Here is a 16,278-nt window from a genome sequence, read left to right as displayed (position 1 = left end):
TTTTTTACTTTAAATCCTAAAATTACTGCATACCAAATTCTAGTAAATATTTGGGAGATGTATATCTATTTCTGGATTTTCTGTACTCTTCCATTGATATATCTTACAGTATTAGTTCCTTTTCATTATTCTTTTTCAGAACTTTCCAACTCTTCTTTCTTAATTTTTCTTTTCTTTTATGAACTTTTGAACCATCCTGTTTAGTAAAAAAAAAAAAAAAAAAATTGTATTTTAATGGGTTTTCAGTCACTTTAAACATAGCTATGGTATAATCTTGTGCACATTGTTCTATTTTTCCATCACTGATGGGGAGTTCATCTTGTTTTTGTGTCTGCTGGCTGCTCTCTCATAGGGGCTTTTTTCTCATTTGCTTTGCAATTTTTTGTTGTAAGCTTCTATTTAGAGGGAGCACACTTTTTCTTCCAAGAGAGTTCAGTGTGCCTTGGGCTGTGAAGTGTTGCTGTAAAGCAATTTTGCATTTGTTTCTGTTGAGTTTCCTCAGACCATGAGAACCTTAGGATTTGTATACCAGGTTTGCGAATTTAGATGCCAGCTATGTTTGAGGTGGAGGTTTAGGGGCTCCATTTCTCATGGGAGAGTTTCTTGCCCTCCTCCCCCAACCTCTTAGCCCGTGAGCTGAGCCAGGTTTCCTTGTTGGTAGAATTTCCCAGCTCCTTTACCAATGGGCAAGGCTTGCACAGGCATCTTGACCCCAGTGCCCACCTCCTTGGTGCCCAGGGTCAAGTCTCTCGCCCCTCCTATTCATGGGAACCCCAGCCCTAGGGCCCATTTCTGGTTGAGGAATGTCTCTTACTTTTGGGCTCAGCTATAGAGTTAAAAAGTTATATTTTATCCTCATTTCTCTGTATTGCAACCGGAAGAGGTTCTACCTTCACACCAGCCACTGTTTGAGGACCCCAAATCTTTGGGAGCTGCCCTTCTCTCGCAGTGTTTTTTTTTTTTTTTTTTTTTTAAATCTTGGTTTTCATGGTCATTTGTGGTTGTCAGATGACACTTAACCTAAGGGTTGGGATTGGGGGAGCAGTGAGTGGGAGCTGCTTGATTAGAATCACCTGGGGAGCTTTTTCAAAATACATCTGGTCGACATCCTCAGGCCTTTTCCAGCCAGGGCATAGCAGGTTGGTGGTGGGTGGGAAGGTGATAGGTAGTTTGGAAAAAGTTCCCCAGATGCTTCTTTTATGCTGCCCCTGCCTCTCCTCAGCCCACTCCCACCCCTGCTGAGAATCATTACTGCAGTCAGATTGGCTGGAGGTCAGGGTGTGTTATGGCTCTGGCCATCGTCTCATATCTGACACAGATACTAGGGACTGGAGCACTTTCAACCGCCTCTGTGTTGCTGGGCCAAGTGTCCTACGGCTACGAAAATAATAGAGTGTTAAAATTGACAACTCTCTGTTATTTTAATGTATCCAAAGCTTATGAAATACCACCCATCTCTTTTTATAGATTGAGACATTTAGCACCCAAGAGCTGTATAGATCTCAGCTTGTACAACTACAGGCACATGATGGATTATGGCAGCCATTTCACTGTGAATTTTTCTTGCTGCAGGTTGAAAGTGGATCATCTGGTACAAGCTCATGTTTAAAAATAGGAAAGCTAGCTGTTAAGAGCAGAGTTTCAGAGACACTCCTCTGCCATCTACTTAGACTACAATCAACAGATACCAAAGCCAGGGGTCCTCAAAGGTATAGATCAGGCAGCTGTGTTTCCTCATTTTACAGAAGAGAACACTGAGGGCCCCAGATACAGCTTTCACGTGGTTGCAGGAAAAAAAAAAAAAAAAAAATCTGGCTCTGAGTCCAGAACCTCTGTCCTGAAACTCCAGAATGTTCTTCTAAGTAAACCATGCCACTCAGAAAGCATCTCAGTACCAGATAATCAGTGTGGCGGGACAGTTCTCATTATTTTGTATGCTATAGGGAAAAAGACCTGACCATTTTAATTTTTATCCTTGGTAAAATTATAGATCTTCCACCAGCACTCATTATCAACCAGATCCTGACCTTTGAGATAAAATACACAATTAAAATTGTAACCCGAGACATTGATGAAAAAATTAAAAATAACAATTTTAGTAACAGCGGACATTTATGTAGCACTGATCTTAGCCCAGGACTGTACTAAGTGCTTAACATCTATTAACTTGATTGTTCCTACAAGACTGACTTGTAGGGGCTGTTATTACCTTCATTTTATAGATGACAAAACGGAGGCAAATAAGTTGAGTAACTTGTCCCAGATCACACAGCTTGTATGTGGGAGCTAGGACTGGAACCCCAGACGCCTGGCCACAGGGTCATGCTCTCACCCAGTGCATGCAATGGCCTCTCATAAATCAATCCAGTGTAAAACGTTAGAATCTGCTTTAAAACCATAGAATTAGTAGTATAAGGAATCAATGTACAGACCATGCAGTGAATGGCATTCCTGGAAAAAGCCCCCAGAAGGAATTTTAATTCAGCTTTCCTTTAATTCTGAGCAGCTAGCTAGCAAATATGCGAATACAGTTGTTCCCAGATAATGCTTTATGTCTGACCATCTTAAACGGGTGCTGTTTTTCAAAAACTTAAAAACAAAATCCATGACTTCTAATTATAAAAGTGATACATGTCTACTTGGGAGGCTGAGGTGGTGGGAGGATGGCTTGAGCTCAGGAGTTTGAGGCTGCAGTGTGCTACTATCATGCCTATAAATAGCCACTGCATTCCAGCCTGGGCAACACAGCCAGGCCCTATCTCAAAAAAATAAAGAGTAATACACGTGCATTGAAGAAAATTAATTTTATTGGGGTTTTTTGCATTTTTATTATACACACCACACACAGCACATATGAAAAAATGGGTATGAACTCATGCATTCGACTGGAAGAACAGTACTAAAATCAATGTCCATGTAGTCAGCGTGACTGAGGTTGGTTTGGTTTTTCTCCTCTTCTCTTCTCCTTTTTTTAGAGATGGAGCTTTGCTCTTGTTGCTCAGGCTGAATTGCAATGACGCAATCTCAGTTTACCGCAATCTCTGCCTCCCAGGTTCAAGCGATTCTCCTGCCTCAGCCTCCCAAGTAGCTGGGATTACAGGCATGTGTCACCACGCCTGGCTAATTTTGTATTTTTAGTAGAGATGGGGTTTCTCCATAGGCTGGTCTTGAACTCCTGACCTCAGGTGATCTACCTGCCTCGGCCTCCCAAAGTGCTGGGATTACAGGCATGAGCCACCGTGCCCGGCCTTGGTATTTTTTTTTCTAATCTCAATGAGATTATATCAGATATGTTATTCTTTGACATGCTTTGATTATCTTATTCTTTTGACTTTTTAAAACAGCTTTGTTGGGATATAATTGGTGTAAAATAAACAGTTCATGTTGAAAGGATACAGTTTGATAAGTGTGACATATGTGCTTACCTTTGAAACCATCACAAACAAGGTAGTGATCATATGCATGGAGCTGTTTTCCCTGCCTCCCAGGTCCTACGGACCCCGTGCCATTCCCAAGAAACCACTGACCTGCCTTCTGTCACTGTAGACTAGTTCGCATTTGTTAGGATTTTATATAAATGAAATCATACAGTATGTATTCCATTTTGTCTGACTGCTTTCACACAATAAAATTATTTTTAGGTTCATCTAGAATGTTTCATGTTCAATAGTTCATTTTTATTGCAGGTCAATTAGGCATTACAATGTCTTTATCCCCATACACCTGTTGATAAACTTTTGGATTGTTGCCAAGTTTTGGGTTTTTTGGCAATCATAAATAAAGCTGCTATCAACAGTAGCATGCAAGTCCTTGGACATATATATTGCTTATTTCTCCTGGATAAACACCTAGGAATGGAATGGTTGAGTTATATAACACGTATGTTTCACTTCTTAAAAAGCTGCCAAACTCATTTTCAAAGTTGGCTGTATTATGTCACATCTCTGCCAGCAGCGTATGCAAGTTCCTGTTGTTAAACATCCTCACCAACATTCGGTATGGCCAGTGTTTTCATTTTAATAGGTATTAATACTTAGTAGTCTCATTGTGGTTTTAATTTGCATTTCCCTAATGACTAATGATCCTGAACATCTTTTTTGCCATTCATGCATCTTTTTAAATGAAGTGTCTTTTCAAATGTTCTTGCCCATTTTTGTATAGGGTTGTTTGTTTTCTTATTGAGTCCTCAGAGTTATTTATATATTAAGAATACAAGTCTGGGCCAGATGTGGTGGTTCACGCCTGTAATCTCAGCACTTTGGGAGGCTGAGGCAGGCGGATCACAAGGTCGAGATCAAGACCATGGTGAAACCCCATCTCTACTAAAAATACAAAAAATTAGCCGGGCGTGGTGACGGGCGCCTGTAGTCCCAGCTACTCAGGAGGCTGAGGCAGGACAATGGCGTGAACCCAGGATGCAGAGCTTACAGTGAGCTGAGATCGCGCCACTGCACTCCAGCCTGGGCAACAGAGCGAGACTCCGTCTCAAAAAAAAAAAAAAAAATACAAGTACTTTATCAGAAATTTGGCTTGCAAATATTTTGCCAAGTCTTTTTAGTCTGTTAATATTTTCTATTAAAGAGAAGTTCTTACTTAATTTTGATAAAATCCATTTTTTTCCTTTTACAAATTGTGCTTTTGGGTATTATAGCTAAGAAATTTTTCACCTAACCCCAGGACACAAAGATTTCCTCCTGTGTTTCTTTCTAGAAGTTTTGTACTTTTAGAAATGTTATTAAATATATATATATATAAATATAAAAAATAGGTCTCGCCCTGTCATCAGACTGGAGTACAGAAGTGGGAGCACAGTTCACTGCAGCCCCCATCTCCTGGCCTCAAGTGATCCTCCTACCACAGTCGCCTAAAGTGCTGGGATTCCAGGCATGAGCCACCACCACACAGGGCCACAAAAGTGTTATTTAGTTCCAAATAATTAGGGATTTTTCCAGAAGCTTTCTGTTACTGACTTCTAATTTAACCTCAGTGCGGGCAGGGAATCAAGTTTTTATGAATTGAATCTTCTGAAATGTATTGAAACTTGTTTCATCGTCCAGAATATAGTCTGTCTCAGTAAATATTTCTTGTGCTCTTGAAAACAATGTATATTCCTCTACTATTATGGGTGGATTATCTTGTAAGAGTTAGATCAAGTTAGTTGATAGTGTTGTTTAGGTATTCTATATCATTACTTATTTTCTGTCTACTTGCTGTATTATTGAGAAAGGGATTGTGGAATCTCTGACTGTATTTGTGGATTTGTCTATTTCTCTTTTCCTTTTCATCAATCTTGTTTTATGTATTTTGAAACACTGTTATTAGGTACAAAAACATTAGGATTTGTATGTCCTATTTATGAAGGGAACAGTTTATCATTATGAAACTACTATATTTATCTCTGGTAATTTTTTTATCTGTATCTATTCTGTCTAATAATATAGCCACTCTGGATTTCTTTTGATAAGCATTAATATGATAGTTTTTTTCCATCTGTTTAGTTTTAACATTTTGGATCTTTCCATTAAAAGCGAGTTTCCTGTACGGAGAATATACTTGAATCTTGCTTTTTATCTAATTTAGCAGCCTCTGTTTTTTAGTTGTGGTGTTTAGGCCAGAGATCAACAAACAACTATCTATAGGCTGAATCCAGCATGTAGCTTGTTTCTGTATGACTTGTGAGGTAAGAATAGTTTTTAAATTTTTAAAGGGTTGAAAAAAATCAAAAAGAAGCTAACCTAAAAAGCTTAACATATTTACTGTCTGGCCCTTTATGGAAAAAGTTTGCCAAATGCTGATTTAGACTATTTATATTTAATGTATGATTGATATGTCTGTGTTTAACCAGTAACACAAGAAAGAAAACTATTTTTCTTTTTGTCTCATTTGTTCCATTTTTTCCCTTTTTTCCTTTTTTGCTGCCTTCTTTTGGATTATTTTCTATTTCTTTATATCTCCTTGGCTAGTTTATTGGCTATAACTCTATATTGTGAAATTTTAGTGGTTGCTTTAGGATATGTAGTGTAAATTTTTTAACTGACCACAGTCTACCACTTCATATAGTCTAAGAGCCTTACAACAATAGACTTCCATTTCTGGCCTTCGGTCCTTTGTGCTATTGTCATACATTTTACCTATGCCTATATGATAAGCCACCCAGCACATTGTTATAATTTTTGCTTTAATTAGTTAATTATCTTTTTAAATATTTGAAATTAAAAGTAAAGATTTTGTAACTACTATATAGTTCCCATTTCTGATGTTCATCATTCTTTTGTGTAGATTCAAGTTTCCTTCTGATGTCCTTTTTCTTCTGCTTGAAGAACTTTCTTCAGTGAAAATCTGTGATGAGTTCTCTCAGCTTGTATATGACTGAAAACATTTTTATTTCTTCTTCATTTTTCAGATAGTTTTGCTGGGTATGGAGTTCTAGGTTGACAGGGCTTTTCCTACCCCCAGTATTTTAAAGATGTTACTCTATTGTCTTCTAGTTTGCATTGCTTCCAACATGAAATCATCTATAATCCTTATTTTTATTCATTTGTACATAATATTTCTTTTTTCTCTCTCCTTGCTTTTAAGAAATTTTCTCTTTATCACTGGTTTTCAGCAGTTCACTATTATAATCTATGTCACGTTTCTTGTGTTTGGGGTCCTTTGGGCTTCTTGGATCTGTGGGTTTATAGTTTCATCAAATTTCAAAAATTTTTGGTTTGTTTTTTCAAATTTTTTTGCCTCACAATCCCTTCTTCCTTTTGAGTACTCTGATTATATGAGTTAGCAGCTTGATGTTGTCCACAGTTTACTGATGTGCTGTCTCTTTTTTTTAAGGTTTTTTTCCTCTGTGCTACATTTTGGATGGTTTCTATTGTTATGGTTTTTTTTTTTTTAAATTCATTAGTCTGTTTTTCTGCAGTGTATAATCTGCTCTTACAACCATCCAGTATATTTTTCATCTCACATATTATAATTTTTATCTCTAAAAACTTGATTTAGATCTTTAATATCTTCTTTGTCTCTATTTAACATGTTTAACATTTTCTCTGGCATCCTGAGTAGAATACAGTTATAACAAATATCTTGATATCCTGCCTGTTCATTCTATCATCTATGCCATTTCTTACTAAGTTCCAATTGATTGATTTTGCTCCCTATTATGAACTGTGTTTTCCTGCTTCTTTGCATAATTAGTGCTATAGAATAAATGTTTATGTCCTGCCAAAATTCTTATGTTGAAACCTAATCTCCAAGGTGATGATATTTGGCGTTGGGGCCTTTGGAAGGTGATTAGGTCATGAAGGCAGAGCTTTGCTTTGTAAATGGAATTACTGCCCCTTATTAAAGACAGTCCAAGAGAGCTCCCTTGTCTCTTCCACCATGGAAAGACACAGCAAGAAGATCATTATCTACAAACCAGGAAATGGGAGTGTAGATTGACTGCAGGGTGCACCCCTCTGTTCTCAGGTGTTGGCAGGCTCTTGTTCATGGCTTTTCTTTTTCAGTGCACTTAGAAAAGCCATATTATGACAGAATCCACATTAGCAAGAAAATGCCGTCACTTTGCAAAGTAATCAAGCCTGTTTTTTCTCTGATTTTAAAACCATTCTTTTCAGGTCATTATCCCATTGTTATTTTGACTTTTTCTTTCCTCAATCAAAAAGGGTATTATTTGGCAGCTCTGAAGATCTTGAGGCTTTAGTTATAGAAAAATTAAATGCTTAGCAGTGTTATTTTCTGGTGCCAAAATATTCATTTCTGTGATTAAATGTAGGTAAAATGGGTAAAGAGGCGTATTTCTTTTCCATATTGCAAGTAAAGCTTAAGATCCCTTATTCCTGAAACGGGCAGAGAAGCCTAGTGAGGGAAAGGAAGTCTACTGATAATCCACAAACCGACTTTAAGAAATCATCTCAACTTTCTTCTTGGTTTGAAGTTATTCAAGAGTCTCTAGCAGAAGTCACTGGGTGAATTTTAACTGTTTCTCTTTGTCACCACTGATGTCATGAATTAGGTGTTGCGTTCTCTTGCTGCTCCTGGCTGGTGATGAGACCGAGGATAAGAGTGGGGCAGGGAGGGTTTCTCGAGCCAGCCTGACCCGGGGAAGTCTCACAGCCCACTAAGGCTATGAGTCAGGCTGATATGAAGTCCCTATCTGTTGTAGAATCCATGGTAGAGAGTGAACTCAGGTTGACTCCACCAGGGAAAATTCCCCATGACACAGGCAGGTCCAACTGAGCTGTCTGCGGTGGACTCTCCTACTCTTTCTCCTCTCTTTTCATCTCCACTGAGAAAGCACAACCCAAGCTGCTGCCACGACCAGGCGCTGACCTGCACTCTCACCTGCATAGCACGGCAGCCTCACCGGCCTTCCATGAAGCACAGGGTGCTCCCATATATGCCCTGCTGCAGTTCCCCTCTACACCTAGGCTCAGTACCCACACACCTGGAAACATGCCGTCGTTCCAGTGTGCAAGGACTGGACCCCCGAAGGCGCACTGAGCCGTGACCCCCTCAGTGCTTCCTGAGCTGTCTAAGCCTCTGGGACTTCAGTGCAACTTTGACTGTGGTTTAATCAAACAGGGGGTTCTGTCTGTGTCCAGTGTGAGAGGTGGACTGCTCATTTCACAGCTGTGGATTTTCCCTTTCTGTCTCCCCAGAAATTGCAGGTGCTGCAGTGTCTGAAATTTCCGGGCCTTTCTCAACAGAGGACATAGCCAGTAACTGTGTCCCCGCTCAGTCTTTGAGCGAACCCATTTTGTGGATCGTGTCCTATGCGCTCATGAGCGTCTGTGGAGCCATCCTCCTTGTCTTAATTGTCCTGCTGCTGCTGCCGTTCCGGTGTCAGCATCGCCCCCGTGACCCTGAGGTCGTCAATGATGAGTCCTCTCTGGTCAGACATCGCTGGAAATGAAGAGCCAGGCCTGACCTCAAGCAACCATGAACTCAGCGATTAAGAAAATCACATTTCAAGGGCAGCAGTCTGGATCGACAGCGGCACTTCCTCCCGTGCCCGCCCGTCTTCAATCTCTGTTCTGCTCCCAGATGCCTTTCAGATTCACTGTCTTTTGATTCTTGATTTTCAAGCTTTCAGATCTTCCCTACATCCAAGAAAAATAATTTAAAAAAAAAAAAAAAAACTTCATTCTAAACCAAAACAGAGTGGATTGGGCTGCAGGCTCTATGGGGTTGGTTATACCAAACTGTCTACATGTGCCACCAACACAAAACCAAGCCTTGGCTAGTTGTCTTCTCTCTTCAATCTCTGGAAAAATAAGTGCATATAGTTAATAACCCCTCTTAGCTTACAGGAAGCTTTTTGTATTAATCACCTTTGAGGGTATTTTGCGCCAGACCTCAACCTGGGTCAAAGTGGTACAAGAAGGTTTGCAGTATGATGGCAGGAGAAGCAGCCTGGGGCCTGGGGATATAACCATGCTCTACCCTTCAGATCTGGAAACAGAGCCACAGGCCCCTCTTCTGGGTTTGTGCTCTGAATGGGAGCCAGAATTCACTAGGAGGTCATCAACCAATGGTCCTCACCAGCCTCTTCTGAAGATGGAAGGCCTTTTGCCCGCCGAGGTAGAGGGGAAGGAAATCTCCTCTTTTGTACCCAATACCTGTGTTGTATTGTTGGTGCGAAAGTGAAAACACTACCTCTTTTGAGACTTTGCCCAGGGTCCTGTGCCTGGGTGGGGATGCAGGCAGCCTTGACCACGGCTGTTTCCCTCACCCAAAAGAATTATCATCCCAACAGCCAAGACCCGACAGGTGCTGAACTGTGCATCGATCAGGAAGAGTTCTGTCACCAAGCTGGCCACTATCACATATGCTTACTCTTGCTTAAAATTAATAAATCATGTTTTGATGAGAAAAAACTATTCTATTTCACTAGCTTAGTTGTCTCTTTTTCCAAATCTTCTCTGGAAGTAGGTTGGCTATTACCCTGTTGGGAAACAGGGAAATGGCCTGATGCCCATATTTCTGACCAGCTGTCGGGGAAGGAAGATGCAAGATGTGCAGAAGACACGAGGGAACGTCTACTTATCCCCGTGCTTCGAAGCCGTGTGTTTCCCTTTGCAGAACTGGGTAGGCTCAAGCATACCCATCCAATCAGCTTAAATCATTTAGCAGTTGACCTCTGTGCTTCTTCCTTTGGGGGTGTTGAATCTTTGGTAACAGGTGTGCAGTGGTACCTTATTTGGGGGCAGTCCCTACTTTCCGTCACTTATTGAGGCCTTTGCCAAAGAAAAGTGGAAGCTGTTTCCTCGACCTAGCCTTATATGACCTGATGTCATTAGGAGAAGAGTTAAAAGACAGTATCCCCTCTCTCCTGATTGTGTGCCAAGTTCAGTGTTCCCTTTGCATTTCTTTTGGGGTGGGTTGGCTGTATTACAGAATTCCACCAAAAGTGCTAAGTATCCCCTCCTGCAGAAGTGTCGGTTGTATTCACAGTAGGCTACGTGTGGATGTTTCAGCCATCTGCTCTGCTCCCTGGGTCCCCGGGTCACCACCATACTGAGAAATATATGACTCTGCCAAAGAGACGTGGAGACCACGTCGGCTTGTCATGGTGTCCTGGAAGACTCTCCAGCAGCCAGAAGAACCTTCTGTGCTGTTCTCACTAGAGAAGATTTGAGTTGCAGCTTGGAAGGAATATGACGGCATGGAATAGGAGGAGGGGGCTCTTGTACCAGGGCCCGTTGTCACGTCTGCTCTCAGCTTGTTGAGAACTCATAATCTCAGAATGCATTTCACAGGGAGAGATGTCTGGAAGTCCAATTCTCATCCCATTGGCTTTTTCTGTGGTTGCTGTTTTGTGGGCCACTTTGCACAGGAGTGAAGCCAACACCCCGAGATTGTGCCTTCCCTTTGCTGTGAAAAATTCAAACCCTTGAAATAAAAGGAGGGAATCGCAGGTATGCCCTGATTAGTTTTCCTGCTTATTTCTTCATACAGACATCTTCCGTTTCGTTGTACTGTGTTAGGTTTCAGAGGCGGGGAGCTTCCTACTGCAGCAGATGAACAGGCATAGTTCTCAGAATACAGGAAAGCAACAAGTCAGGTTTCCAGGTGGAGGAGGTGAATGAAGTTTGCCGTCATGCTGTGCATTTCAGGTCAAATTTCTTTATCTTTTCATATCGCATGTCATTGGATGTGACATTTTGATGAAAATACTGAAATTACAAAAGCATAACTTTAGCTACAAGAATGAGATAGACAATTGAATGTGGGACATTTTTCTGGCATGCCTTGCTGCTGAGAATCGGACTTCCAGTCAAAACCCTGTTAGTGACACCCACCTCCTCCGGTTATGCAAATTGATGCTTAGCTTGGCAAGCCTTCAGGGAGGTTTGCTTGGAACAGGAAAGGAATTAGCAACCCTTTGAGGGTGTCATTTTTACCTTGTAATACACTGTGGAAAATTCTGGAAGACAGTCCTTGCCTGAAAAGGTACAACTTAGCATTAGGTTGTTTTCAGAAACCTTGTCAAGTCTGATGGGAAATGGATACTTCTATATAGACAATATTATTTTAAGATGCTGCTTTATTTTCTTGATAACTTCTTTGGAAGTCTGAAATGAAATCCTGCCTTCAGTAACTGAAACCATTTATTAAAAATAGCAAGAAACGAGATGGGAACCAATTCTATTTTTATTCTTGGGAATTTAAAAGAGCCACAAGTGATTGGTGTCAGCTCTCCCAGCATATACTGTACACTACTTTGTATTTCTCCTGAACCAAAACCAAGTACCTAGCACTCAGGAAACAGATGCCCTGTGTGTGACCGTGGGGAATGTTTTTCTACAACAGGTTCCACTTCTGAACACTTGGAAGGACCTTACCCGATTCATGGTGAAATACAGGTTTAGGTTGGAGATAAATTTGGGGTCAGTTACTGTTCAAAATTGTGGAAGTAGTCCCCAGGAAGACAGGATTAATGACTCCACAGTGCTTTGGATAATAGATTTTGAAAAGCAATTGTGAATTGGGGATTCCATCATTTTATTTAAGATGTGAAGAGGGATTTAATTATTTAATATGCCGGGTGCAAACTTGTTAAATTCCTCTTTCCCTGTCCCTGCTTGGTGGAGCTGCCACGTGTGGTTCAGTTCTAAGTTCTGGCCTAATGCCACTCGATATCATTGGGAATAAATCGCTGTCCAACAGTCTGTTCCACAAACAACAGTAATTGAGTTTTACAGACTTTATTCTGATTAGTGGAAATCAAATAATCGAATGGAATCCCCACATGTTTTCTCTTGCACAAACTTATTAGACTTGATTAGAAAACTGTTTGGAGGAAAAACTTGCCACTAAGTTTTTGTTGTTGTTGTTGTTTTGAAAAACAACCCAACACCATAAAGTGTAAAATTAGGGGTTTTTGCCAAGAAAGCTGTTAGATTTTCTGAAAGCCAAGAAAACTCCATACCATAGAAGTAATTGTGTATATCTCTAGGGAGTTTTAAGAATTTCACATTTGAACTTTACAGCAGTTTACCAATTAAACAGCAAGCTGGAAAAATACATTTTGAGAGGGGTAGAAAGAATAAGAATATAATTAAAAGTATGCTAACAAAATAAGCAGAACATACTTTTTTAGAAAATGCAGTTTAGGCCGAGCACAGTAGCTCACGCCTGTAATCCCAGCACTTTGGGAGGCCGAGGCAGGTGGATCACCTGAGGTCAGGAGTTTGAGACCAGCCTGGACAACATGGTGAAACCCTATGTCTACTAAAAATACAAAAAATTAGCCAACTGTGGTGGTGCATGTCTGTAATCCCAGTTACTCAGGAGGCTGAGGCAGGAGAATTGCTTGAACCAGGGGGGCGGAGGTTGTAGTGAGCCAAGATTGTGCTACTGCACTTCAGCCTGGGCAACAGAGCGCGACTCCATCTCAAAAAAAAGAAAGAAAATGCAGTTTCATTCCAGCCATCCTCAGATTTCCCTTCCCGTTAAAGTGGCTGAATTCACTGGAGATGTGATTTATTTTGCAGATCCACCAATTCCAAACCTCAGGAATATTCAAGCGGGAGTCATGTGTCAGTGACAGCTTTGACAGAGGGAGAGACTGGCTGGGTGACCCGGGTGTTGCCCACATGGAGCAAGGACTGGTTCATTCAACAGTTGGAGAGTACAGGATGGCTGGGACCTGGGAAGTTCCAGAATCTGAAAAGAGGGCGGGGCAAGAAGGAGCCAGAAGAGAGGTCCCACCCCTCAGTGGGCAGTGGGGCACAGAGGTCCGCACCAGCCAAGAACCTCCCAGGATGCGGTGGGTGCCTCATTTCACCCCACGTTTTTGGCACAGTCTGCTTTTTAGGTATTTTCTAAAGGAACTTCTCAGGATTGATTATTTGTCAGAGGAACAATTAGGCCAAGAGAAACTTGCTTGGCAGCCATACGTAAAACACATCTGTCCTAATAAAACTAGAGATGCCTCAAGGCCCAAGCAGGACACAGGCAGGTTCAAGGTCATACACCAGGAAGTTCATAGGGGAGGGTCAAGCGACTGAGGCCAAAGGGGGCTGGTAAAGTGCTCTTTGAGGTCTGAGCATCTGGAAGGCTCCTAGCAGCAGTTACCCTGATTGTGTCATTGAGAGGCACAGCAACTGGGCCCTCACCGTTTCTGCCAGCTCTGCTGAGCCAGCTCAGCCCGTGCATTCCAAACATCCGACAGCTTCTTTCTCCAGAATGTTTTCTGTCAGAGACTTCCAGAAAAGGAGCTCCCTCCTGTCTCACTGCTGTTAGCATGGGAGCCCTGCTCCCTGGGCTCCACGTCCCTAGAAGGTCCAAGTTGTCCCGCAGCACACCCAGCCCCATTCAGGGTCAGTGCAGGAGGGACCAGGGAATCTGCATTTCAGTAAGCTCCCCAGGTGAGGCTGGAGAGCAGAAACCATGGCTCTCAGTTATGAGCAGACTCCCTGGGCTGTTGGTGTCACCCTAGGGGTGGGTGAAGGCTGTTAGCCACATCTGTGGAATGTGGAAATGAGAACAAAGCCCCGCTGCTTAGTGCTGCCAGCAAAACCTCAAGTTGCATCAGTGGCTGAAATCTATCATAAGTGTTGAGGATATGTAACTCCCACCAATAAATACAGTATTTTCTTCCCTGCCCCTGAGCTTCCTCTGGGTTCCTTATCATCAGCTATTACACACAGACTTCCAGTGCTTCTAAACTAAATTGTACTGTGTAACTTTTATATCACACTTGTGTGCTTAAAAAGCACACAGTAGGTAGTGGCTGGGCCAAGAGACATCACAAAGCTTCCTGATAAATTCGAATCCAGCCACAGCAAGAGCAACGTGCGGGTACCTGGTCCCTGATGCTTGGGTGCACTGTTGAGCCTCGGGTACTTCTTGGACACTATTGTGAGAGCAGCCATCCTGGTGTCTCTGCCAGCATCTCGGGAAAGGATGTGATGGTAAAATATCTGTCTCTCCTCTGGGAATCAGGGCAGCCCCAAGAAGTGGGCAGTTCCCTTTACAGATGGATAATTATTTGTGTAAGACCAACCAGATAAAGTCCAGACTGTATAGAACACACGTGTGCCTCACACATAGCCATCTGAGTAAAGTATTTTGCCAATATAGATTTATAATTATAAATGATTTGTAATATAGATTTCAGTGAGCTGGGCACAGCTGTCACTTTAGTGGTATCAATAAAAGACTGGAAAACTTGAGCGTCCTTGGCAACCTAGCCTTTGACATTGATGTTTTTACATAGGATTTTCTTCATTTGGGTTGGAATAAAAAGGCATTTTTATTCACAAGGCATGGACAGATAAGAACATCATAAGGAGGGAAGTGTCTCCAAAAGTCAGGACTTATGTTTTTCTGTTGAGTGCTATATGTGGAGGTCATTGCAAATTCCCTGATAGAAGTATGGTTTCGCTTGCTACATTGTACCTATTGAAGTAAAATTTTACACAAGCCTCGCATTTCTAAGGTTAGTGTTCCTGAATGAAATGTTAAGAAAACATTAAAAGGTTATATCTTTTTAAGATGGAGGAAAAAAAAGTGAAAAAAGCTAATTAATCTATAATGAAAATTGCACAAAATAACAAAATAACATTTCTTAAGAAATTTAGTACAATTTTGTGTTCTTTGTTGCTAGTAGTATAAAACGAGATTTTTTTCCCTCATTTTTCTAATTGTAGATGTAATCTCTCACATTTATATCAGTGAGGATTGAAATTCTGTCTAGCAGTTACTAGCACATATTAGAGGGCAGCGAATGAATGAGTTTTGTCATGTGCTAATAAAAGCTGAATTTTTATAATCTAAAATGATGTATTTTCTACTATTGCTATTAATTTGCATTGTTAAAAATTCTTAAAGTTTAACATGTTATGTTCAGTCACTGAAAGCGACCACTCATGTTTTCTTAAAGTTGATGACTTTTCTGTTAGTATTTTGCTTCTGGCAGAAGAGCTGCAAACTGTGTATCCTCAAACAGATGCAAAAAGTAGTGCTTTGCAAAACGTTTGTTTTGTGTTTATCTCAGATTAACATCCTTTAATACATGTTTCTTAAGTGTAACTTGTATTTCTGAAAATGCTTAAAATTATTTTATATTTCCCTTTGGGAATTTTGCTCTATTTCCAGCACGCTGATGTGATTTAAAGATGTAAGAACACCAAGAGTTGGAGTAAAGGGATATTCATTCCATGTTAAAAGTGGCTTCATAGCTACTGACAAATGTCTGAACTATTGTCGTGCCCTTCAAAACTGGAGTTTTCTAAAATAATCTTATTTTTGTACTTGTATATCCCAATTTAAGATATATGCCATTGAAAGGGAAATAAAACATTTTTGTTTATTTGAATAAATAATACTCCCAACCTATTGCTTTTGGAATTTTTTGTAAATACTTCTCTTGGATCACACTTCTGAAATCACCATAGGTGTCATGTCTGGTGGTCCATTACCTCCACTTTTTCATTGTGGGTTCCTGGGAAATGTCAAGGATAAGATGGAATGGAAGGGAGTGTTCAGGCTCAATCATTAAGATGCAAAACATGCTGAAGGTGCAGAAGGTAAAGTGCTTTAGAATCTGGAAACCCTACAGGTGGAGAGAAAATACCTGTAGAGAAGAAACCCAGTAAGCACATTTCAGCGGTCTTAAGGATGGGACAGATGGTTCAGCTCGGTCCTGGGGACTGAGGGTGACCAGGTTGGCAATGCCTGTGTGGTCACTCCCGTGATCACCCTGCAGGGAGATGGCATTCTCCCATTTCACAGACGAGAAACCATCTCCAAGTCATCTGCCCAGGAAAACAGCTA

General features: G+C 41.1%; 1 protein-coding gene across 3 annotated transcripts in view; it reads left to right on the top strand.

Annotated features, from left to right (window-relative positions):
- Positions 1-15,836, top strand: part of BACE2 (beta-secretase 2) — a 113,677-nt gene extending 97,841 nt beyond the window's left edge. For 2 of the 3 annotated variants that reach the window (XM_025378665.1, XM_025378663.1), the window contains one exon: positions 8,655-15,836. In XM_025378665.1, the coding sequence (XP_025234450.1) occupies positions 8,655-8,711 (57 nt within the window). In that variant the 3' untranslated portion in view covers positions 8,712-15,836. The remainder of the gene's footprint in view (positions 1-8,654) is intronic. The other variant, XM_025378664.1, reaches the window with a different exon arrangement.
- The last annotated feature ends 442 nt before the right edge of the window (positions 15,837-16,278 follow it).

Source organism: Theropithecus gelada, chromosome 3, assembly GCF_003255815.1.
Source record: "Theropithecus gelada isolate Dixy chromosome 3, Tgel_1.0, whole genome shotgun sequence".
NCBI classification, from domain to species: domain Eukaryota; kingdom Metazoa; phylum Chordata; class Mammalia; order Primates; family Cercopithecidae; genus Theropithecus; species Theropithecus gelada.
The sequence above is the reverse complement of the archived record's forward strand: the minus strand, read 5'-3'. Positions and strand labels throughout refer to the sequence as shown.